This window comes from Vombatus ursinus, unplaced genomic scaffold (genome assembly GCF_900497805.2).
Source record: "Vombatus ursinus unplaced genomic scaffold, bare-nosed wombat genome assembly UNPS02000582.1, whole genome shotgun sequence".
NCBI classification, from domain to species: Eukaryota; Metazoa; Chordata; class Mammalia; order Diprotodontia; family Vombatidae; genus Vombatus; species Vombatus ursinus.
In genome coordinates this window covers 10027795-10054925 of record NW_020940360.1, presented here as the reverse complement: position 1 = coordinate 10054925, position 27131 = coordinate 10027795, and the positions used below count along the sequence as shown (strand labels likewise).

The 27131-nt window shown below is 38.3% G+C and overlaps 1 protein-coding gene across 2 annotated transcripts in view; it reads right to left on the bottom strand.

The window, feature by feature from the left end:
• ZNF292 (zinc finger protein 292) overlaps positions 1 to 19452 on the bottom strand; it is a 107736-nt gene extending 88284 nt beyond the window's left edge. Inside the window, exon 1 of one of the 2 annotated variants that reach the window (XR_003568525.1) lies at positions 19285 to 19367. Coding sequence is in view for 1 of the 2 variants with exons in the window: in XM_027854962.1 (XP_027710763.1) it covers positions 19285 to 19452 (168 nt within the window). In the remaining variant the exon portion in view is untranslated. Of the gene's footprint in view, positions 1 to 19284 lie in introns of both variants that reach the window. The other variant, XM_027854962.1, reaches the window with a different exon arrangement.
• Positions 19453 to 27131: the final 7679 nt, after the last annotated feature.

Sequence of the window (27131 nt, the reverse complement as noted above, 5' to 3'; positions counted from 1 at the left end):
ATAATGAAGCAAGCTGGAGGAAATCAAATCTAATCAATCTAAAATTGAAGTTTTTATCTCATCAACCAAGCTTCCATTTTTTCAAATGTATATGGACGTCATTGTAATTGATAAAATTACACATTCACTCAAAAAGTGTTACTGAATACAAAGTGGCTTTCTATCAGCATGTATTTTCTCAATCAATAGATAAGAGTACAACTCCTAGAAAAGAACCACTACCAAAAAAGCATATTATAAGCTGAAAAAAAGGACACTAAACCATCCAAAAGGGTGGATGACTATTATAACCATTAAGGGATGAAGAAATATAATTGGCTATCATGGTTAAAAAAGGGGGGGGTGGGGATCATAGTGAATGCACTAGATCTCAATGCATTATTTTGCCCACTAACCAGATTTCCAGATCTAACATTTCCACAATGTTAGAGATGTAAGAGACTTTAGAACTCACTTAGCTGAACCATCTCATTTTACAGATGAGGAAACTGAGGCCCAGAGAGATTAAGTGATTCATTGAAGATCACAAAACTAATGAGCAGCCCTCTTAGTTTGGACCAAACTTGGTGATCTATATGTCCTGGGTTGAGAAACTGAATCATCCACCTTGGTTTTTAGGTTCAGGGATCTGATAACCTATCTCTGTTACTGCCATCATACTTTCAAGGCTTGCCACCAGCAACCCACACCATCTTTCCAGTAGCTTCCCTTTTTGACACACTATTGATACTGTGCATAGTTTCAGAGGGTTTGTAGCTTCAGAAGGACAAAGTAAATGTGTATGTACACTAGGTTAAAGAAAATCTAACTGTATTTATCTAGTAAATTATGGGATGAACTCAAGTTTACTAATCTAGTCTACTTAGGGCCCCAGAAGACCACATTCAAGCTTGACCCTGTAACAAAACTAACTTTTATCCCAAATACTCCCATTACCAATTTGTTGTTGGCCCGGTTGTTCTAGACAGAGTTCATTCATCCATCTATAATTCTAGCCAAAGAGGAAGTTTTTCTGCTCAGTGGTGGGTTTTTTGAGCTTGAATCAAATCAATTCAATCATTAAGTGCTTACTATGTATGTGAATAACAATGGGACCATACCTATTTATTCACAGAGTAACCACCTTACTTGGGAGGAAAGGGAAAAAGAAAAGTGATTTTTTAAAAGTATTATAAATTTTTTTCATTACCTCAGAAATTAATTTAACTTGTTTACCTCTCAAATTCATAACACTGTCCTCTTTTCAATCACAGATCCACCAAAGCCAATTACAAATCATATCTCAGCTTTCTTGTCCTGCTCCTTCCCACTCTGTCCCATTTTCCTATCATTTATTTCATGCAATAAAATCCAACCTTCCTGGTGCCCTGACTTATCATACATGTCTGAAATGGATTTTCCTTTTTGTGAGGTTATATTTGGGATTGAGTTTCGGTGTCAGTGGAAACCTGATGTAACTCTTGTTTCTTTTCTTTCTCAATTGAGGTTATGTACCGGGAAAAATGGGCAGGTTGGTGGCACAGTGATTAGAAGGCTGGACCTGGAATTAGGAAGACTCCTCCTCCTGAGTTCAAATCTTACTAGCTGTGTGACCCTGGACAAGTCATTTAACCCTATTTGCCTCAGTTTCCCTATTTTGTAAAATGAGATGGAAAGGGAAATGGCAAACCACTCCTGTATCTCTGCAAAGAAAACCCCAAATGCAGTCACAAAGAGTTGAAAATGACTAAAAACTATGAAGACCACCACCACCAGGAAACAGCAATTCTAAATCTGTGTATATCTGAGTAAGCTACTAAGCCTCTATATATCTAAGTTCCCTTACCTGCAAAATGAGGATAATAGCACCTACCTCATAGGGATGTTTTGAAGATCAAATTAAGAATATATATAAAATGCTTTGCAAACCTCAAAGCATTATATAAATGTGAGTTATTATTATTAACTTTGACCCAATGTTCAATCCTATAGTCACCTAGTATGTTGGCTTTTCCTTATATCTTCATGTGATCTGCAAATAATAAGCATGCCAGCTAGAGCAGTATGTAAATTACTTGGAACAAAGTAAAGTAATTAAAATTAAACCTTACAACTTTTTGCATCTTCAAAACATTTTTTAAAAATATGCATTATGTCCTTCTTTTGCTGCAATCACTTGTTTTGTATGATTTTGAATTGCATTCATGAGATTTTGACACATTCTTAATTATTGACCACGAAACTACACATTGATTACCTGGAACGTTAGGCATACATTAGACCAAATAGTCAATTTTTACAAGTCTATGCTTGATTATACCCTGTAGTTTTCAATGGGGTTTAAAAATCAGGTGAGCCCCCTTTGAAACATGTTTATCTTCACCTTCGGATGAATTTCTTAAATTTTCATGTCTTCTGTGGCATGGCATAAGGTCCTGTGATTATAGTAAAAGGTCTTGTGGCATGGTACAAAGCAGTACTACATTATTCCATTTTCATTTGGGAATTTCTATAATTCCAGAACAATTCTGCTTCTCAGCAGATCAATATATTTAAAGGTGTCCATCATTCTTCTCAATAGGGATAAGACTTCCAGGCTCATTGAATATAAAAAAAAATCCCCCCAAATGGTTTTTTGGTTGATATTTTACAAACTGAGGAAGATATGCAAATCTTAATAGACTCACTGGGACTTCTCAGAATGGTTCTTAGCCTTACATGAAAAAAATTAATTTCATTAGTAAAAATTGCCTTTTTCCAATCTTTGTAATATCTTACCTATGACAAACATCTTTTTGTCATAGAACTGAGGTGTTTTGTTTTTACCTGCCTGTGTACTCTTCTTCCAACATCAAGAAGTGTTGGCTTTACTGTGTAAGAATCAGTATCAAGCCCCTCCAGTTTCCAGGTAGTTCTTAAAGTCTTTGTTTTCTAATGATTTATTAGGCCATGCTACAGCAAATACTTTGTCTCTTCTTGGTATTTTCTTTTCTGAAGCATATTCACTATGAAATCCTGTTTTACAGTGAGCTTGAATGATCCTTGAGAACCTTGACATTTCCATGCTAATAAAATTCACTGAAATGACTCTAACAGTAATTAAAGTATTCTTTGAGAACTTTTGTACATTTCTATAGAGGAATACTCATTCTTTAAAAACATAACAAAAGAGAGTAATGAAATACATGTATGGCATGATACCTAGCACTAAAAAAAAACAGAGCTAAGGGTGGGAAACCAGCTCAATCCAGTTTCACCTGATTAAAGGAAGAAGTTCTGAATTAGCCTAGTATTAGAAACACACATGCATTACATTACTGTCACAAAATGCAACATATCAAATTATTTTCTGTCATAAGTAATTGGGACGTTACTACATGCCTTTATCCAAGCCACTGATAAATGTTGTGGTAAACAGAAAAGGATTCAGTACAGAACCCTGGCACATTCCCTTGGATACTTCCAAGATAGTTTTCCTAATTGTGGGGCATTGAGGGAAGACACAAAAGCAAAGGCCAAAATTACTTGATAGCTTTTAGTATAAAAAATTCATAAACACACTTTTTTCAATGAAACACTTGCTATAAAATTCAACAAAGGGGAGTAATTCAGTGAATTTAATCCAACTGTTGGGGAGTGGTAAAAAGACCGTATTATTGCCCTGCATGGTGGGCCTTAACATGGAAGACAAAGGACAGGAGGATCAGTGGCTTTTCTCACTCACAACTCTCTCTTCCGCCTTTTCTCTGGCTCCCAGTCACAAGGGAACAGGAGGAAAAAGAGCTAAGCTTATGGCAGCATCCAGCCGGGCAAAGCTCAGCCAAATCCCTACCTTCACTTGAAAGCTGGTCAACAATAACGCAACTTTTCCCTTGCCCCTGTACTCAGGTACTTACAGTGTCCAACTAAGGCATGCCAAGACTGGCTCTATGAACTCAGTGATTTGGACATTCTGTGATGCACATTCACAACTCATTCATGTCTGCCCATCCAGTGTGTAGCTCTTGTCCAAGTTCTTCCATTAAGTTCACCACAGGAGGTTCACCTAACACAACAGTTGCTTTTCTTTGTCCCAACACCCTAAGATTACTAGAAGACCCCTGACTGTCTGCCTATCATGCCTTAGTTTTGCCACTAAGACCTCTTCTTGCTAACATGCATCTCCTTGATGTCTTTTTCTTCTGTTCTTCAAAGTTCTCCACTGGTTAAAAACCACATCGTGTTCATATTTACCATAAGTCTTTCCATTGCCCTCAGTTTGATAATTATTTTTAAATCTTCAGAGACTGTTATATTCTATATCTTAATGCCATACGACACTGGTAGAATTTTAATGTGAAAAAGATGGGCCTTTATTTAATGGGAAGTTTGAGATCATTAAAGGAACTTTTCAATTTCCTTTGGACAATCTACTACTACACTCTTCCTCTTTGACTTCAGGTCCTACTAATCCACCTACACTGTCTCAGAAATACATGCTGATGAAGATGCTTTACAGGTTGTCCAACCAAACTGCTTATCATAATCTGGAGAACAGACATTCTGATAGTCTTTCCCATGTGAATGATCAGGTCAAACTCTTGAGTGGGTACAAATCTGCTAAAAGTGGCCCTGCAGTGTCCCAGATCTTGATCCAACCAGCACAAAATCACTGGCAAACAAGATCATAAGCAGAGGTTTAAAGATGGGGGATGGTGGTGATGGGGAGGGGAAAAGTTTGAAGGAAGAGGGAGTGCAAGCATTTGAAGGGGAGGAGGCACCGTACAATACAATGAAGTTTTCCCTTCCACCTTTGAGAGGCAAGAGTAGTACAACTGAAAGTGCTGGATTTAAAGTCAAAATACTTGGGTTCAAAATATTGGCTTTGGGTTAATCATTACTCACTGCAGACCTCAGTTTCCTTGGAGGGTTTGGACTAGACAACTTTGAAGATCCTTTCTATCACTAAATCTATGATCCTATGACAGTAAACGAACAGCAGTAATTTATTGTTTATTTAAGATTTGCTTAAGTAATAAAAAAGTACTAAGTTCTTGAATTTATTAAATAAAATAGGAGTGCTGAAAATTATTTGTTGATTGTTTTATGAAAAGTGTATATGTGTATAAGAAATCACAATTTTTTTTAAAAGATGCACCGCTACATTAAGTTTGGAAACAAATTATTTCAAAATGGCACTGAACTATCAATGAGTATTATTTGAGCTTGTCCAGTCAACTAATTCCAAAACCATCTAATGGTGCTATACTGGAGATCTTTTTTCACAAGAATAGTATGAGAAATTATTAAATACTCTGCTAAAATTTAGGTAAATCATACCTACATCACTCTCCAGGTCTACCAGTGTAAAAATCCTGTTAAAAATGAAAATATGGCTAAATCTGGCACGACCTGTTCTTGATAAAGGCGCTCTTTGTGATTGCCAACTTATTTTTGTAAAGAGTTCTTGCCTTAGGAACTCCCTAAGCTGAAGAAATCTTAAGTCTATACCGAAAGCAGTTAAAGTGTATTAACATTACCTGGTCCTTAAATTTTTTGTCTGGCTTCTAGATTCAAAGCAGATTTATCAAATTCTCAAGATTCTATGTAGAATTCATCAAATAATTGCCAAGTACCATGTGCAAAGCAATATGTTAAGCATTGTAAGTTATGTAATGCATAAGAGATAGTTTGTTGACTAATTATTGAATATTGAATATCTAGATTAGAAAAAAGGTTTACAGTAAGAATTAAATGTTAATTTGAGGAGGGGGGAGGACTGGGTTTCCCTATCTTGTCCAGACTGGAAGTGCAGTGACCATTCTGGGCTGATTCCACTGTTAATTGGCATGGAAAGTCTTGACCCACTCCTTTTCCAAACTGGGTCAGGTTGGTAGAGGAAGTTTTTTCTTCTTGGAATTTGCTGTTTTAATGAAATCATAGGCCCAGTCTCTATTCTTAATGATAACTTATTTCATATAGCAATCCATGAAACAGTATGTAGGAGCAATTGTACAACAATACCAGGCTGCACCCTTTACAAAGTGGTTTACTTATCTTTTCTCATTTAAACCCAATAGCAACCCTATGAATTAGGTACAGCATGTAGTATTAAGCTTCATTTTTAAATGTGAAAACAAGCTAAGAGAGTCTGAGATTCTTAGATAACACATGGCTTTAGGGCAGAGCAGCAGATGTAAAGTAGAGAATTCCATTAATCAAATTCCTCCCAACGCCTTCCTTTATAAAGGGCAAAAAACAGGCTTACCTCATGTCACTTTGCATCTGTTTTTCTCCCTAATTTCAACTCTATGGAACAAGATACCCACTAGTGTCCTGTTCTCTGCCCTGCTCCCAGTTTTCCTGCCCCCTTTTGTGTGTTGTCTCCCCCCATTATATTACAATCTTCTTGATGGGAGGGACTGTCTTTCTTTCTATAAATTATATCCCAGAGTTTACCACTGTGCCTGGCACAAAGTAGGCTCTTAATAAATGTTTACTGGATTGAACTGGGTGGATAAAAACATATCCAAGCTTTCTCATCCTGTCACATTCTTGTCAAGATCTGCCCATAAATCTTCTACAAAGAATCTACCCAGTGAGCTGATGTTCTTTTAGTTATTTTAACATTTAACACATCCATTGCTCTCTATAACATGTTATTCCTTGCTCTTGACACAACCAACCCACCTTATGCCACTCTTTCAATACCAAGAAGCTAATGATAGTTAGGCATTAAGACTCAACTTAAATATTAACTCTTCCCTTCTCTAACTAAAGTAATTACTATATAAATAAGACCCAGAAGGTTGCTCCCTTGCCATCTTCCTGGCACATACTCCAGCTCCCATTCTTGCATCCTAGGTATCTGAGTACACTATATCTAGCCTGATCTAAACTCTCTGCACTGCTCCCCCATTATCTTCATGCCATGCTACTTCACTCTCCTCCCCTTTTAGGACTGAGAATAGTAACCAAATCAACGTTACCAATCCTAGAAAAGAAGTATCAATCAATCACCTTAAGACTACTCACCTTTCCTAAAACTTCTTTAACCAAAACACCCCTCCCTGACCACCACTAATCTGTACGTGTTGTCATGTCCTATTAAAGGGGATCACAACTCTCTTTTTTGCATCATGGACTCCTTTGGCAGTCTGACGAAATCTATGGACCCCTTATTGGAATAGTATTTTTAAGTGTATTAAATAAACTACACAGGATTACAAAGAAAACCAATTATACTGAAATATAGGTATTAAAATATTTTTAAAAACAAGTTAACAGATGATAGGTTAAAAACTCCTGCCCTAGTAGAATGTAAGCTCCTAAAAGGTAAGGATTGTTTTGCTTAGTGCTTACAGTTTCTGGCACATTGTAAGTGCTTAATACTTTCATCTTTATATCCCTGGACTATATAGTAGGTATTTAGTAAACACTGGCTGAATTTTGTAAAACTACCTTATGGCATCTCTTCTACTGTTGTCTTGTACCTTCTTTCTTCTTTTAAAATAGTATTTTATTTTTCCCCAATTACATGTTAAAACAATTTTTAACATTTTTTAAAAAAGTTTTTCAGTTCCAAATTCTATCCCTCCCTCCCTCTCCTTCCTGAGGCAATAAGCAATCTGATATAGGTTATACATTTGCAATCATGTAAAACATTTCCATATTAATCATTTTATACAAAGAATTCAACAAAAAAGAAAGAAAATAGTGAAAAATAGTATGTCTCAGTCAAGTATTCAGTCTGTATTCAGAAAATATCAGTTCTTTCTCTGAAAGTGGATAGCATGAGTCCTTTCAGATTGTCTTGGATTACTGTATTGCTAAGAATAGCTAAGTCATTCACAGTTCTTTAGATACAATATTGATGTTACTTTGTACAATGTTCTCCTGATTTGGCTCACTTCACTTTGCATCAGTTCGTGTAAATTTTTCTAGGTTTTTCTGAAATCACCCTACTTGTCATTTCTTATAGCGTCTTAATCTCAAATGAACTTTTCATGCTTCTGTACTCCTTAACCACAGTATATGCTCCTTGATGCATGAACTATCATATTTTTTATATTTTACACAGTAATTTACATGTGGTAAATGCTTATTAAGGATTTGTTAATTTTGTTTTAAAAATAAGATATGCTACATTTTCATCCACAATATTAAAAGGTTTAAATGAAACATTAAATTGGGTCATCTGGTCTCAGTGTGGCCTTTTACCTACTAAAGTTAAAAATGAAATATTTTAAAAATTCTCTGAACTAAAATGCTGTCATTTTCAGTGGAACTTTTAATTGTAGTAAGCCACATACTCCTTAGAACAGAAAAATTTCTAGAACTCTGAATCACTGAATTCTTTTTAAACATAGCATCTATTTTTTTCTCCACAGATAAATGAGTACGAACGTATTACTAGCTTTAATAAAACTAAGTTAGCAGTTCCAATGGCTCCTCATATTTGAGCACCACATCCAGTTCAAAATGCTCTAAGCTTCTTTTGAAGTTTCAGTGAAGTTCAATGCCAATCATGACCTCAAGACCAAACCCACTTTGTTCTATATTAATTATTGATTAAGACTTAGGAATTAATTTGCTTTAAAGGACAGTTTGGCTACTTAACATTAGAAGGTCTGGCTTCTTTATAAGAGTTAACTTTCCCATTTCTCTGGGTTACAGCCCAGATTCATGGTCAGAAGATGTTCTGCCTGGCCATAAACCTAGTAGGGGGCACTCAAGTGTATGTGGTCACTGACACATACTTTCCAGAAAATGGTGACTGTGTTTTCCCCTTAACGTGGACTTTGGAAACACCCATTTTGCAAATTAGCGTGATTATATATTAAAATTAAAATTAAAGTAATATGTTGGAGAATTAAGAATTGAGATGAGGTCTCTAACTGCTCAAGTCTCAGCAACTCAGCAAGAGCAGTCACTTTCACTTTTTGGTCAGCAAAATAATTCCAAAGGAATTTCAATCTGTTAGTCTCCGAGTCTCAAGTTTATGGGTGCCACTCTGTGGAACTGGTTTTAACTTTAGTGTAGATTACAAATTCTTTAAAAGGAAGACTTAAAAACTACACTTAAAGGGAATGACAAATTTTTTGCAGGATGGAAATGTGATTTTTTTTTTATTAGAAGGCAGAACAGAAAAAATTTTAGACCATCTTCAGTCGTCAAAGGAATAGTAAGTAGAGTTGGAATTTATTTACCCTTTGGGGTCTTACTGCTTTTAAATAACTAATCTGAAGACACCAAGCAAGCCCTATTATCAGCCCCTACACTGGGACTCCCAGATGGAAGGATTCTCCAAAGTGTTACCAGAAAGAGAAAAGCTTGTTTCAAAATCAGGAAGCAACTGAAAAGTGAGTAAAATTTAATGTTTTCCTGTGAATGCTATAAAAGGTTAGGGTAAGAAAGCAGAAGAAATGGCCTTAGTGTTTGAGTGATTTTTAACAGAAATAAACAAAAAGTTACATCTAGAAATCTTCAGAAAATTAGTCTCCATCAGACACCATTTTTTTCAGGACTGCAATTCCTGTTACCTATGACAAATATTCCTGTTGGTGTTTTTAGTAAAAGCAGATAATTTAAATCAAGAAATTATTATGCTACAAATCAAAGGATATTCCTAATGGAAATCACTGTTGACCATTTGACAATGAGGCAAACTTTATTATAGATTATGAAGAATAATAATTTATTGTACTATCAAAGAGTTAGTGAAAGTGGCATGAAGTCATTAAGGAAAGCTGTATCAGTCTCTTTAAACACCAAAAGATTTATATAAGTGTACTGTCAAAAGGTACTGTTGTTTAACTTACATTTAACTGAATCAATGGGATGCTCACAATTAGTCTCACCATTACTTTTCAACATGGGTTAAATTTGAAAAATTAAAGCACAAGTCAACTGAAAGCAGTGGGCTCTGAAACTTAAAATCCTAGCAGGTAATGGTCCTTATGAAAACTGAGATTTTAAACTGTTAACATTAGTGATTATATACCTAAATTTGATTTCAATGAATCCAAAAATTAAATGAGTGGATTTCTGTTAATTTAAAATCATTAGAAAATTAACTCTTGATGAGAAACATACCTAAAACTCTTAATTGCTCAATAATATACAATAACTTAATAACCTGTGGTATTGGAAAATACCACAAGCTTTGTTAAAGGAGGACACAATTAGGAACTAAGAACTTTCAAAGTCAAATTAAAAAGTGTTTACCCACTTCTTTACACACTTAAGTATCAGCAGTGAAAGTTGCTTTTATACAATAAGATTTAAATTGAAAAACCATAATTGGACTTTAGCTTTTCCCCCTCGTCACTGCCAAATAAACTCCTTCGTGAATTGAGTAGATGAATGCTCCTCTAGAATAAAAGAGGTTAACTCTGAGAAGGAGATGGATGCCTTCTCCAAAGTCAGCCTGCTTACAGAAATCTGTGACACTCTACAATGAGGTATTAGGAGGGACCTTAAACTTTGCAGTTCTGTTGAGTGAGTTTTATTTGGGTTTATCTAATAGTTAGAAAAACTATGTGATTGTAACCAGTTCTAATTGCCCAAAAGACCTGAAAGAAATTGGAATGAACTATACATTTATAAGCCTTTAAGAACAAAAATGTGACAGTATTGTGATAACTGATTTTGTGTAATAAAAACCTATACTAAAGTGTAAAGGAAAATTCACTAGAATGAAGATTAAGTCTGTAGACAGTGTTGGATATGATTAGGAAATAAAGACTAGAGGAATTAAGCGAGTTGAAGAAAGTAAGAGGGTTTTGATCTCACTGAAATAAAAAAAAGATTTGAGTAATTTTTAGAGAAATGCCTCTTTGACAAGTACTGCATGTCTCCCTCCCCAATCAGGGTAAGATTACAAAAGAAATTTCCTAAGATTTTGAAGGGTTAAATGGAAGTTTAACAAATACATATTAATTGATTGATAGAGAAAGGATTGCTTCTTTGATCTGGTTTAAATAGTTATATTAAAGGCCTTTGTAAAAAAAAAAAAAAATTAGTAGCTTTTCTGGCCAGGGTTACAGCCAAAAAACCTCTGGGTAAGTATACCCTCTTATGGCATACTGGTAGGATTAAGTTTGGAAAAATAAAAAGAATTGATTTGGCTCTTTTGAGTGATTTAAATAAACAGTTATGGGGATCTGGGAGTGCCACTACAAATTTATTAACATGAGCTAAACTAAAAAGAGTGGACCTTTGGGAAAATGGTATTTAAATATTGACATTAGTTATAATAAATCAAGAACTGATTTGGTTGAAAATTTTGGTCTGAGATAAAATAATTGTGATTTATTAGAGAATTTAATCAATCTTCTTTATATATAAAAGGGGGATAATAAATAATAACACCTGCCTCCAAGAACAGGAAAAATGAAATGATTCTAAAATGTTTAGCATAGTGAGCACTGTATAAATGTTAACTACTGTTACTGGGTTTTGGACTAAAATAACATAACACTAATAACATGAATGATTTTCTAAAAAGGATAAGTTAAGGTTTTATACAACGGCACAGATGAAATTTGAGAAGTTTAGTGTTATGTTTAAAAAAGAAAACAAAAAACCCATGATATTCTTTAGGCTTCGAGTTTTTCTTGCATGGTGGAACTTGGGAAAATATCAGATGTGATTAAAAATGTGAATTTTTTTTTAATTAGGAGGATAGTTTTTAATTACATACTGTTATATGAAAAATTTATAAATTGTTGTGAAATATTTTTAGAAAGACCACTTCCCTATTGCATTTTTAAAATGTTATAAAGTCTCTGAAAAATTATAACAATGAAGCGTCTTTTCCCTTAAAATGTAGAATTCTTGTGATCAATAAAAGGTTTGAGTACCCCCCTCGCCCTCAAACCTGAGCTGTGATCTAAATTTCATAACTGCGCTTGTGTAAAGTTATAAAATCTTGTCAATCAAGTGGGAGAAAATCTAAAATAGCATGAATACATTTATTCCTTCCACATTACAGGGGTTAGGGGGCCTCAGATCTGGAAAATCCGAATAAAGTTTGTTGGCCCTCCCTTCATACCAGAGAAGAAGTCTGAAAGTCTGAATTGTTATGGCATTAAATGATGCTGATATTATTCAATACTATACACATATTTTATGCATTTCTGAGTTTCTATTTTTTTTTTCTGTGTCATCTTCACCTTCTGCAAAACTCTCAAAAAATTCCCATTTAATTTCTTATGCTGACTGAGATATGCTGAAACCCAGATGGGGAAAGTTGCAATGTGGAAGGATTAACTTCAGTCACTTTGAAATTGACTAAATTGATGTCATTTGGCTAAAATAAGTTTTGTCTCCATGAATTGGTCTGCTAAGAGACAACAAGATTGTTTAAAAACTATTAAATATTCATTGGGTTATATTTTCCTCTAACCTAGGCTCTTAAAGGGAAAGACTTCAGTCTTATTATTTACAACTGTTTGTGTGATTTAAGTCAGGAAGTGCCTCAAGTAATAACTGAGAAATCAAAATCTAAACATTATAAAATACTACAGAAAACAGGCTCTGAAATTCCTTAATCTTCAAGAACTAGAAAAAAACCTTGAACGTGGTAAGCACTATGTAAACGAACTATTGTTACTCCTTTAATTGACTTTAATTAACTCCATACTAGATAGTTATACTGGGTCTTATATGTCACTGAATATGATTAGTAAAATACCAAAGGAGATAAAATGAGTGATTTTCTCTGCAAGATAATTTAAAAATGCATTCCAATGAATTACTACCATCTGACTAGTAATAAGTTTCATGTTTTAAATACACGATATTGGGAATGCAGAATTTTCTCTTGTATTATGAAAGCTGATAAAAACTGTTAAGATAAGTTATTTTCCTTTCTCTTTTAATCTGAATGCTGTTAGATTATAAATGGACCTGTTATATAATATTACTATGTTTGAAAACTGCTAATTGTTTAATAAGGTACTTAAATTAGAAAATATTAATAACAACTCACTGTTGGGAGAAGAGAGTAGCCACATCCTCTTAAATCTTTCTCTGTGGGGGATAAGATCTCACCAGCTCTGCTGACAGTATGTTGTGAAATTGTAGTACTGCAGTTTAAGGAACTAGGACCTTTCCCAGCCAAAGCTGAGAAATTTACAAGTTAAACTTTAAATAATAAGTGACTTTCATTTAAGATCATTTGGAAAAATCATGAAATTGTGTCTGTTAATAATTTGCATGTAGCAAAGTTACGTTTCTGAACAATTATTGACTGTACGTGTGAACTGGCATTTACTGTATATGAGTACAAGTCTAGAATTTAATTATTTTTATATAAAAGATCAACAGACTATCCTGATACTAAGATATGAGAAAAACAACAATAACCTAGCCATAAACTGTAATTAGTGAAATCCTGCTGTTTGAGAAGTTTCTTGGGATTTTAACCTGCTGCTATCCTAATACCTCTGATGAGGGCATCTAGGTGGCACAGTGGATAGAGTGCCAGACCTGGAGTCAGAAAATACTCATTTTCCTGAGTTCAAATTTGGCCTCAGACACATTACTAGCTGTGTGACCCTAGGCAAGTCACTTAACCCTATTTGCCTAAGTTTCCTCATCTGCAAAATAAGCTGGAGAAGGAAATAGTAAACTCTGTCAAAAAACAAACAAACAAAAAACAAACAAAAAAACCAAATGGGGACATGAAGAGTCGGACATAACTGAAACAATTAAACAACAAGAAGTGTCCAATACTTCTCAAAAGGCCACTAAGTCCATCATTCACCAGAAATGCCATGTGCTCCTACAGTCTGAGGACTGTTACAGGTGGATATCTGTCTCTGGGAAAGTTGGGAGAATGACTTTGAAAGTGAGAGAACAACCTTTTGAAAGTGAAAGTAGGAGCCTCTTGACTATATGAGCTTGGCTATGATATCCTATGGCTCATAGTGAGCCTTTATGTGTGGATTGGTTGTTGACCAGGACCTATACCTGAAATCAAATAGAACTAAGGAACAGTAGTGATACTCCCTCCCTTTTTCCTCACATAGCAAATTCCATTGATAAGGGCAAGTGATGTCTCATTTTTTCATTGTAATAAATACGACATAAACTCTATGGGTGACTTTTGACTGAATAATATGCTAGTATAGTACTACATAGTAAGGAATCAAATTTATATTGTCATTTGAATTACAAATAATAGAGACCATTTGATAGGGTATTTAATTTATAGAACATTGATACTACAACATCCTTTCATTATGTTAATATGATCATAATATCCTCTTGAGGAAGGGAATGAATTTGGTTCAGATTTAGGTAAAGAAAGAGAAAGATAAATGAAGATGAATGTAAAAAATTAAGATAATGAGATGAATGTAAAAATTTCTGAAGTTTTTGAAATTGAATGGAGCACACTTTTTTGAGGAACAAGAAGATACTTGGTTTTCATGAAACATACATTGGTCTATTTTCCTTTAGGATGTTTAAGTTTCAAGTGTGGGCTCCTGATTTGATGTTCTATAGTTCACCATCTCAACTAGTTACAAAATTGTATTAAAATCTATTTTGCAAAAGGGTTATGGTAGAAAACACCTAGAAATCTTTGTAAGTAACCAGCCCTTCTATCAAGGTCCACCTTCAGAGCTTCCATTAGCTGAGACCTAATCCATAATGAGACTGTAAGAAGTTGTTTCCAAGGACCACACACATACCTGAGACATCTGAAACTCAACTGAAGATTAAATGGACGTTGGGAGCGGGCTACTAGGGTACAAAGACACTTGATCATTGTATTATTACCTTGAGGACATACACATTCCACCTTTCCCATGTGCTATTCTCCCTGTAAAGCTAGCTTACTGAAGCGGGCTGCCACCAACGTATTTTTATCAATGCTATGAACCCTATTCCTGTCTAATAATCACAACACGCAGATGGAGAAGGCATGAGAGACATCTTTTGCTGGACCATTTGTAACAGTCAACCAGCACCAGTAATAATCATGGCTAGCCTTGTATAAAATGTTCAACTCTGTAATTATTGCTTTCCATTGCTCCATTACTAATTTAATTCTAATAGATGCTGAATATGCCTGACCACGTCAATTTGGTCTACAGACCAAATAGAGACTCAATAGAGTCTTATATAGTCTCAATAGAGACTTGGCTCCATGGAATCTGAGGGGGGAAATGTGAAATTGTAAATTGATACCCCACTTTGTTCTGTATTAATTATTGACTTAGGAATTAGTTTGCTTTAAAGGAAAGTTTGACTACTTAATATTAGAAGGTATGACTTCTTTGTAAGAGTTAACTTTCTCATTTCTGTGGGTTACAGCCCAAACTCATGGTCATAAGATGCTCTGCCTGGCCATAATCCTAGTAGGGGACCACTCTGGTGTGCGTGGTCACTGACACAGAACTTTCCAGAGAATGTAGACTGAGTTAGTCAACTCGGTGTCCCTTATCATGGACTTCTGAAACACCCCTTTTGCAAATCAGCATGATTGTGCCAAATGTAAGCCCTCTACAGCTTTACTCCACACCTCTACTATAGACCAATCACAATCCTAATTGTAACTAACTGTATAAAAGACTACTCTATCTGTTGTAGTGTAGGGACCATAAACCTCTATTACTGGCAACTGCTAGCCAATAAATAGTTTATGCTCGGAACTTCTGTGCTTCAAAACTAATTAATTTTGATCACCTTTATCCTCCTCATATGATTCATTTTTAATGGCATCAGTAACATGGTTAGATTAACTTTAACAAATATTTATTGAGCACATACTGTAAGGCATATCTCTTGCAGCTCTAAACCCTAAGTACTCAGACAACCTATCTTAAAGTAGAAATATAAGCTGTTCATCTCTCAGAAAATGAGCACTTGTGCCCATTGCCTTCCCCTCCCTCCCCCTGCCACAATCCCCTCACCAAGTTTAAGGCATCATCTAAATCAAGAAAAAGTAAGACATGTCTTTAATGTGAAAACATAGGATTAGCTGTCAAATGATAACTGGAGAACCAAAAAAAATTTAATATCTATGGAATGCAGTATAGTTCTTTTCTGTTACTTCAGAGATGAAAGAATCATCATTACTGATTTGTTTACCCTGATAGATAAGAAAATTTAAACATTAGGGATTTCCTCTGTGTTCAGTATCTCCCTTTTTACTGAAGTAAAACATATAGACCAAAAAAATTCCAGAAAAAAATGCATACTTTATCAGTGCAAGGATAACAATTACACAATAGCACTGAATGTCAAATGGCAAGGAACAATGTGTTAGCTCAGTAATACACTTAAAAAAAACATTTCATTTTTGACATCACAAAATACCTTGGTTTAACAGAGAAAGCTCAACTTGAAAATTTAAATGAAACTCTCAAGATCAGAAACCAAGACACCAGCAGTAGTCTCTAATATTCCAAGTCATTTCCTTATCCTTACTCTCCAATAAATTCAAGACCTGTTAATTACCACATTGCTTAATTTCATAGCCAAATAGCCATTTAATAATGATTAGAAGAAACTATGGAATGTATTGTATTGTTTCCATTCATTTAATGGGATCAATAAAGACCAACTCAGCAATTTTTATTCTAGATCTAATCTTGAAAATATTCGAGGTGGAATCAAGAATTAGACACGCTTTTTGACTGTTCAAATAATGTACTTACCCATGTACATGGGTAAAAGGTATGGCACACAAGAGTCTGTTTTTTTTAAACCCACAAACTCTTAAGGAACCTCAAATGTTTAATGGCTGCTAGTTGTGACCCTGGATACAGTACTTAACCTCTCTGAACAACTGCTTTCTTATCTTAAAACAGGGATTAGAATGGATGGCATAATCCAAACTCCAACACTGGAAAAATAAAACCTGAGTAATTTAGTTAAGATACTGGACTAATTATATATGTACTACACCTCAGAGTTAGGGATTAAAGTTTCTTCTGCTTTTCCTCAGAAAAGCAAAGAGTTTTGTTTCACTCTTTATTTATTTGTAAGGCAGAATTTAAAAAATTCTCATTCGGTTTTCATGCTTACATTCTTTTTTCCAGTTTTATAGCAAACTGTGTTACCTAACAGGTGCACAAAGAGAAAGACACTACTTGGTAAAGATATCATCCAATAAAGTTGTCAATACCTTTCACTTTTTAAATACAGAGAATAAATAAATAACATCCTACAGAAACAGGGATCCAGTGGGAAAAAGGACTGGATTTGGAATCAGGAGACTTCAAATCCTGTCTCCATCACTTACAATCTGTGTAGATCTTATGCAAGTTATTTAACCTTTTCTGGGGGATGTATGTGTGGGATGGACTAGATGACCATCTAAGATCCCTTTCAGCTCTATGTCTACTTAAAAGGTTTATTCCTCTTAGTAATTTTCTTCCAAATTAACACTAAAATAAGTAATACAGTTAAGTAAAATTGGCAAGTTCGGCAAAAGGAATACAAACATACAAGTATACATATATACATACAAACACATTTAAATCCTGGGTTTAATCTTTGACTTTATCATTAACTTATGCCAACATCTAGCATGTAAGGCTAAATTTCGGGTGGAGGGTGATATCTTTGGGTATCTAGGCACAATACAAGTTAAGCTCAGAATGCTTCATCAAAGATTTAGCAACCCAATTATTTTGTGACATTACAGCATATACAGTAACATTGGTTTTGGACATCCAACTTTCTGCAAGAAGACTTTGCTAGTTTCCCTTAATACCAGCGCATTCCTTCTGTGATTACTTTCAATTTGTCCTGTTTATGTCTTGTTTGAACCCAGTTGTTTAAATGTCTTACCCATGAGATTATGAACTCTCTGAGGTTAGGAACCGTTTCCTGTTTTTGCCTTTCTTTGTATCCCAGCACTTGGCACAATTTCTGGCACACAGTAGGTGCTTAGTAAATGCTTGTGGACTTGAACACGTCTAGACCTTTCCATTTACAGCAAGAAAAAGTGAACATGGTATCTATTTTAAATGCTGAATGTAAAGACTTCCAATGACAGAAATGACGAGGGCCTTAAATTTAACAAAGACTTTCATTCATAATAATTTTCCATTATATTAAAAAATCTCAAAAGTTCCAGAAACATTTTCACAGTCACCCATCCTACATGTGACTTGACTTCTAATTTTTTTTCTTTTATAATTAAATATCTCGATCTAGTATACTACTACTTATACACATCGAGTATTTTAAGTATTTCACAGAGATGACAGAGAAAGTCTGTGTTTGGAAACCCTTTCCTTAATCGAGAATTCTGTCCCTGCATTGATAACTAGCATAAACATACGATGCTGCTGCATTTCCAGTCCTGGTTAGAAAGCAGTTACTGGAGAGCAGTTTTTCAGGCGTAAGAGGAAGGATAAAAAGTACACAACAACCGTCTTCCACTCTACCAGGAGCCTAATGGTAAAGAGCCTCCAGCAGAATCCATTAGAGAATGGCCGGGAAAACGGACTATTTAATTCAAGGGTACAACCCGCAAGGGGATTTCCCCCCTCCCGCCGGGTAGCACCATTCCCCTACGCGCCCCAATACTGGAGCGCGGATGCAGCAGCAGCAGAGCCAGCCAGGGCGGGAGGGCCAACCCCCGCCCCTCTCACCGGCTCACCCAACAGGAGGCCGAGCTGAAAAGGGTCGGTGGGGACAGCTCCTCCGACCAGCAACAAAGGCCCTTCAGTCCGCAGGCGAAACTCCCACAACAAAGGCCCCCGAGACGGCGGGCGAGGACCGGGCCGGGGGGCGGGTCGGATTAGGGCCGGGGAGGGGGGGTGGCGGTGGAGGCGCCCATGACCGAGGGGGCGGAGGCCCGGGAGGGAGGGAAACCGAAACGGGGGGCGCGGTAATCCCAGGAGCACAATAAGAGCAGCGCTACAGTGGTCGCGGGAGAGAAGGCGGCGGCGGAGGCATCCCTGCCTGTTCTCCCAGGCTTTCTTTATCCCTTTTCCGAGGCAAGGCGGGGAGGGCTCCGCAGCCGCGGTCCGGCTCCCTCCCGCCTCACCCGCCGCGCACTCCCCAACCCAGGGAGGGAGGGAGCGGGGGGACGTTTTCCGCCTGGACCACTGCCCCCTTCCCCCTCAGGCACCAGCACACCGCCGCGAGCCCTCGCTGCCATCGCCGCCGCCACACAAAGGCGCTCTCCCCGCGGCTTCGCTCCCGCCTCGCCTCCCCCCTCGCCGCGGCGGCGGCCACGGAGATCCCCGGGCAGCGCGGATCGCTCCGAGCCCGCCTCTCGCTCACCCGCTTCCCCACCAGCCCAGGAGGGGGTGGGCGGGGAGAAGGGGGAGGGGGCCCTCGGGGCTCTCTCACCTGGCACAGCTGCTGACAGTACTCGGTTGCTGCCTCCACGGCCGTCCCGCGGCTCTCCCGCAGCTGCCGCTCCAGCTCCTGGAGCCGCTCGCCGAGGCGCTGCAGTTCCGCGGCGCAGCCCCCGCCGCCTCGGCTGAGGCTCTCCTGGTCGGCCTCCTCGTCCGCCATCTTCACACCCCGCTCCGTCGCGTACGCACCTGGGTCACGTGATAACACAATGCCACGTTCGGCGGGGTCACGTGCCGGGCGCGCTTGCACGCCGCCGAGCACGTACACTGGCTGCAAGGAGGCGGGGGAGCTGCGGGGGAGCTGGGAGGTGAAGAGAAGGGGAAAGGGAAAGGGCGGGGGAGAAGGCGGAGGATGGCGGTTGACTTACCCCGCTCCGCTAGCGGATGGGGCCCGAGGGCCGGAATGGGGAGGGGCAGAGCTGGGCCTGGCGCGCGCTTCCACCACGTGATCGCCCCAAGGGGGAAAGCGCCTACCTCGCCAGCTCCACGAGCTAGGCTTCGCTTTCTTCTTCTCCCGAAGGCCCGGCCCCCCCCCCCCCCCCCCCCCCCCCCCCCCGCGGGGCGGGCGGGCGCCGCCCCCCCCCGCGGGCCCCCCCCCCCCCCCCCCCCCACTGAGGCCCGTGAGGGTTGGGTGTGCAGCCGCCGGCTTCTGTTTAACGACGTGCAGGCCAGACGCAAGGCAAGAAAAAGAGAGTAAAACAGCCCTTGGCTGGCACCCAAGGGTGGGAGCCGCGTGGTGCACCAGTCAAAATCGGACCCTCACAGAAGCACAGGTGTAGAGCTGGCGGGGCCCTTGGGGGCCATCTAGCATAAGCGTTCCATTTTACAGAGGAGAGAACTGAGGCCCAGACCGGTTAAGTGACTCGCCCCATGTCGGACAATACCAGCCACATGTTGTTCTAGGACAGGAGGTGGAATGAACTGGGATAAAAATTCCAGGTGCTATCCTGCTTAAGGTATATAAATGTTTAACAACTGGCCCTCCGCTGGAAACACCTTTAAGTTTAATCTACATAATTAGTTTTCTCCATTGCTTTTCTAAGTCTAGAGATAATAAAACAGTAAGTGGAACTCCGATTTGTAGCATTCGAATACTCAGAAGTATAAATGCACACATTGAAAACTTCGTCACTTCTCAGGAACAGGTTGGAGTAGGCTCAGGCTCGTTATCTCTGCTGCCTTCCGAAAATACACACTTATCCTTTCAAAACACACTGCCCACAAATCCAAAGGGCATGATCACAATTCAATATCTATCAAGGGTGGGGAACCTTCTGCCCTGAGGCCACATGTGGTCCTCTAGAGTTCCTCAAGTTCGGTCCTGCTTCACAGAACAAATCCTCCTTAATACAAGGATTTGTTCGGTAAAATTTTTTCGAACCCAAGGACCTAGAGACATGTGGCCTGGAGGCCGAAGGTTCCCCACCCCTGATAGGCAAAGGAAGGAGGAAACCAAGCTAAAAGGAATAAACTAAGCAAAACACCATATTTAGAGTAAATGGTAGACTCAAGTTCAAATCCCCAAGATCACAAAGAGGTGTGACTTGAGAAAACATTCCTTTCCGGAATTAGGGAGAGATAGTAAATCTTTTCTTGGTCATTTTAAGAAATAACAATTATAGTGGGTACACTGCTACGGCCCTTTAAACTTCATAAGGTTACACAAAGTTGATCTTGCCACTGAAAATGTCTATAAAGGAATCTCTTGAATACAAAGAAAATTTAAGAAAACCCCATTAACAATGGCACTATTGTAGTGTAAAAACAGTGACGAGAATGGGATTATGAGAAGGTAAAAGAAATTAATTATTGAAGGGAAGTATTAACAGCACTACTCCCCAACAATATTCTGTATTTTCACAAAGTGATATTCCAAAAGTCTTGATTCATAATCCTACTGTTTAAATTATGATAATTTAATTGGCACCGTGCCATCAGATAATAAGAAAGCAAGTTTCTCAAGCCGAGGGGACCACAGAAGAGTTGTAGTGTATTGGATGCACTACACAAATTTGAGAGGACACCTGAGTTCTAAAGTGACCTTGGGCAAGTCAATTCACCTCTGGACTTCAATTTCATTTGTCAAATGATTCATTAGCAAAATGTTTGATCAAGATATCTAGAAAAAATCTTTTATGTGCATTTTTTTCAAATGCCAACCATTATTTCAACACAAATGTCTAAAATAAAAATTAATTCCATTGCTTTGCCTGGATCTTAAGAAGTTTCTGGTTTCTGATAGCTGTCAGAAGTGTTCAGAGTCAATAATACCCTGGATTAGCTACTGTTATTTCAAACAACTTGGAAATCATAGGACAGTATGATTAGGTACTGAAGAGAAGTCACCAAATTACTACATTGTTGTGAATCACCATATATAGACTGGAAGACACAAATCATTTCTGGGAACAAAGTACAGGCTTAATACCAGCTAAGCATCAATTACCTGCATAATAACAAGGAAGTATGATTAGCATATTACAAATAGATGTCACTAACAAGACTACAAATTCAATGTTGATTTAAGCAAATGGCTTGGTAGGGAGTACAAGCTTAGAGCAAAAATTATGGTGCCCCTTTGGAAATTCAAAAGTTAGAAATTACTAATACAGCTAATGAACTTTGTTAGCAATTCAGTTTCATAACCAGAATAAGTTCTTCCAAATTGTTTCATCTATCTAGAGATCTAGTGACAAATGTAGGCATTGTCAAATGCCATATCTATCAATAAACCAAAGACCCCAGAGAGTATTTTGGGTGGTGATTCAAATTTTTGCTTTAAATCAGTGATATAGAAAGATAGTGTAGTACTCTGTAGTGGCTAAAGTGATGGACTTATGATCAGGAAGATAGATCTAGGTTCAAATCCTGCCTCTGACACCTACTAGCTGTTTGACTCTGATGAAGTCATGTAACCTTTTGAATTTCCTTACCTGTAAATTTTTTTTTATTAATTTATTTTGATTATCAATAATCACTTCCACATGCTTTTGAGTTTAAAATTTTTCTCCCCCTTACTCCCCACCACCCTCCCCAAGACGTGCACAATCTAATATAGGCTATACGTTTATGTTCACATTAAACATATTTTCACATTAGTGATGTGGTGAGTAAAAATTAAAACCAATAGGAGGAACCATCAAAAAGAGGAAACCCTTATATGTAAAATTAAGGAGTTGGACTATGTGGCATCTAAGGTCCCTCTCAATTCTAAATCTATGGTCTTTTGGCCTATAACAGGAAATCACTACATCTAAGTCTCTCCTTATTTTCTTTGGGATTATTTGTAAACAGACTTTTCTTAGCAAAATGAGGATGTTGAACCAATATATAGACTGGTGGACATCCAAAGGATTTAATGATAGCTTCCTTTCATGAAGAGCTTTACATAGGATATCTCATTTGATCCTCACAACAGCATTTAGGTACGTAGTTCAAGTGATATTATTCCCATTTTAAAGATGAAATACCTAAGACTCAAAGGGGCAAAGTGACTTTTTAAGGTCATATAGCTAGTAAATGTTAGTCTATCCTAACCCATGTTTTCTGACTCCGAATGCAGCAATCTTTCCACAACTTTGTGCTGCTTTTTAAAAATTTGCCAACCATGTACTAACTCCTCTGCCTTCCCATGTAATTAAGAACATACTTGGCTAAGGGGAAAAAAGAGATAACGCTTTTAATCTGAGCAAGCAAACTTGGATGAAGCGTGTGACTAAGCATGCCAACCAGAGATCCACAAGATTCAGAGGATTTTCTAATTGGTTGGGAACCCAATGAGAACATTACAGTACAGCTTAACCTACAGAAGAAATTTAGGAGGAAGTGGTGAGAAGTGTGAAAAACACTGATTTGGAGTCAGGCTTTCAGAAAATTAAAGTGATTTGTCCAGTGTCACTAAGACCCCTCAGCTTTAAATCTATGACTAACCCCATGACTTTGTAATTGGGTTATCTAACCTTTTATTTGATAATCATATGAAACAGACCTCCATCCACAATAAAGGTGAATAATCAGGTATGCTGCACCTGCCACACCTGTGCCCCAATTGAGACGCTGTTGTTTAATATCACATTATCGATAAACACAGGCACACACCTACCTATTGGTCATGTTCCTCAAGAATGTCAAGATGCCTTTCCACGGATGGCATCCATCACCGACTCTACCAAGTAAAGGAAACACTGAGCCTTCTCCTCCACCAATTCTAAAGGTATCCACTGCATTAAAGATGAAATAGGAGAGCAAAATGTGCGGCAGTAGGGGATGGAGTATGGTGGGGAAAAGGAAAAAGCTGTTGCACCTCGGACAGCGCCTGCTTTCCCAAGTGCAAGATGGGATTGATCCCAGGAATTTTCCTCTAACCCTTCTTTCTTACATAGGGAGAGGAACGGATTCAAATAAAAGGGCTAGAAAGTAGCTCAATCTGAATGTTTGCTTGCCAAAGAAGGCCCTATAGCTTGGCGAGGTACCTTGAAAGCAGCAAGCACGATTTCCAAATACAATGCAGTGCAGAAAGCCGGTGATAACAATTGGCCTGCGAAGATAACTGCAGCTCAAGCTAAAATAGGACCAGGTAGATTCTTCCGCACCTAGCTATAGGCTGCAGAAGATCCGTCCTGCTCCGGGGAAAGCGGGTGGGGTTAAGGTTGGAGGTGGGCTGGGGTACTAATATTGTCCTGGAGGGGAGGTGTAGGCAGGAGACAGAGCTCCTTCGCCACCTGCACGAGTGTGGGAGTTGCCCCCAGGGCAACAGGTGTCAGAGAGGCACGAGCATGGTATTTCAGAATTTTCTGGCCTTTCCATTCCCGGACCCTTAGTGTCCCTCCACCAGCAAGCAAAGCCGAAAGCTCCAGGTTAGGAGGATGCCCAGATAGCTGTATGTCCATAGTCCCGCGGCTGTCTCGGAGTCCGTGCAGCACCAGCGGCCCTAGACTGGCCTGAGAGCGCCTCGCCCAGCAGCTCACAGCATCCGCGGCTCTAGCAGAGGCCCACGCACCCAGGATGCAGATGCTGGCACAAGGCACCGGTTGCAGAGCGTTCTACGCTTACCGCAATCTCGTTCCAATAAAGCGTCTTTCCTAAAACCTGGGATCGAATCTGAAAGCCGAAATGAGAGGCTAGCTCTGGATCAAACAAGGGTTTCCTCGGCCCCTAGTCTCGGGATCCGGTCTTTGCCCCAGGCAGAGTGAGAGCAGCTGGGGCTGATAGCGTTCCAAAGTTGGCCCAGTAGCAAACTGGGGCCGAGGCACTCAGCTAACTTATCTTCTTGGGGAGGCATAATCGTTTAACTTCCAAAGGACAGGGAAAGACGATCTAAATCCTTGTTACTCCACCTGTCCCCTTCTGGTGAAAGTAATGCTCTGGAGTCCTGAAGAAGGCCACCAAAGAGATTAAGGAACCAGTGTTTTGCCTACTTGATCAAAGAGGGAGGCACATGTTGAATGAAGATCTTGGAACTGCTTTTATAGCAAAGAAACACTGTGCTATACTTTTCTGAGAAAGAAGGAAACTAAGGGGAAAAGTAAAAGGTGATAAATAAGTTGTTAAATGGTAAAAGTTATATGGCCTCCTTCCTCTCACCAACAGAAATGAGTTGATGTATATTCAAATAGCAGTGGAGATTTTGAAAAGTTCTTAATTTCTAGAGGCTAAATTTGAGTCCTTAAGTTATCTGAACAGACGCCATGGCATATACACATACCTAAGAAAATAAGATGAGATGTTGTCATTCATTGCCACTTAGCCTCATGGAAAACAGGTTTCTTCAATTTCCATTTGAAAATCATCATGCAAAAGCAAACATTATTGAGAACAATTAGAAGCCAAGAGCAACAGTACTTTCAGAGAAACTATATTTAATAGAATCTCAATTTCTAAGCCTAATTACCTAAGCTTCTGAATTATCCAAGGTGATAATAGTTCTGGGAAAAGAAAAAAATAGGAATGTGGACACTGCATTGTTCTCCAAGAATTATGGGGTTGGCTCTCTATTTCTTATAAGTTCATTTTCCTCTTTTCTTCCTTCTCTTTCTTCTTTCTTATAGTAATACCATAATTGAAATCATGTGTGACCTTAATTTATACTTAACCTTACTGAACAGTCAACTGACAAGCACTTATTAAGCACTCACTATTTGCCAGAATCATGCTAAGTACTGTAGATACAAAGGCAAAAATGAATCAGTCACTGCCCTTGAGGGACATATTCTGTCAGGGAAAATAACATGTACAAATATGCATAAATACAACATTTATTCAAAATAAATACAAAGTAATTTTTCATGAGGTGAAGAATTAGCAACTAGGGGGAATCAGGAAAGGACTCCTGAAGGTGGCATTTAAGATGACCTTTAAGGGTGAAGGTCAGGAGGGAGTGTTTTCTAGATTTGGAGGACAGCCTGTGCAAAGGCATAGGAATTGGAGCTGGGATGTCCAGTATCAGGAACAGTAAATAGGCCTGTTTGACTGGAACTTGAATGCTGTAAGAGGTACAGTATGTAATAAGCTCAAAAGGTAGGCTGGGGTCTAATTTATGAGTTTTTAAATGCTAAACTGAGATTTTATTCTAGAAGCAATAGGGAGCCATTGGTGCTTGTTGAGAGACAAATATGATTAAACCAGTACTTCAGGCAAATAACTTTTGGCAGATATGAGGAAGATAGATTGCATGGGGAGAGACTGGACACAGTCAGGAATTAGGAAGTTATTGAAGAGTCCAGCTGAGAGATATTGAGGGCCTGAAGTAGAGTGGTAGCTGCAGGAGTGGGGAAAAGGGGACAGATGTGAGGAACATCATATATATAAAATTGACAAGACTTGGCAACTGACCAGATACATGGGTGGGTTGAGGGACAGTTACAAATGGAATATGACTGAGGTTTTGAACCCAGGTGACTAGATGGATAATGGGTATTCTCAACAGAAAGAAGGGCAGGTTTGGGGAAGAAAGATGAGTTTCATTTTGGAGTCTTGAGTTTGAGAAGCTTACAGGCCATTCAATGGGAAATGTCCAAGATATAGTTGGAGATGTGCAACTGGAACTCATAAGATTTAAGAAAAAAATTTTTTTTAACATGTGTGTTCTTAAAATTCAAATTAAAATATGAGTATAGGGAGAAGAGTTAGGGGAAGGGAAAGGAAAAGGAACTCTGGCTTTAAAGCAGGTTATTTCTATTTTATTAAGGTTTCTGTTTATAAAATGTCTTTCTAGTAATACCTTTTTCCTTTGATGGGGGGGGAGAGCCTGTAAAATGAGTAGATTTCTAGTATTTTAACATTTTTTTTTTTGCTCAGTGAGGATACAATGAACCAAAGGAGGGAGATAGAGAAAGACTTCCTTCTTATTTGGAACAGGAAAACTCCCTATTTCTCTATGTCATTTCTATTCCATTGGAGGATTTCCTTCGCTGTGCTTCATGTGCTAACAGTAACAATGTTTATAAGCACTCAACTGTCTGCAGCCTTGGTGCATCATTTAGAAAGCAAGAATTCTATCTCTGGAAAGCACTAAGTGGTACAACCCAGCAGGAGAGAAATGCTAAAAAAGAAAAAAAAACCATGGGATTTATGGGTTTTTTTTTCTGTCAAATGCCTAAAGTCTTAGAACTTTAAATCAATTGAATATTTTGAAACTAATTAGATGTTGCTTTAAAAAGGGCTAGTGAAACCTTGAGGGTAAAAGAAAAAACAATTCACAAAAAGCCCCTATAAATGATCCATGGAGTGTTAGTTGCTTTCCATAGAATTTACTATCTATCAGTAAATTATGAAATTGTCTGTTTCAGTCAACAAGCTTGATCCTGATTGTGAAGGTCAGTTTCTGACCTATTCAACCTT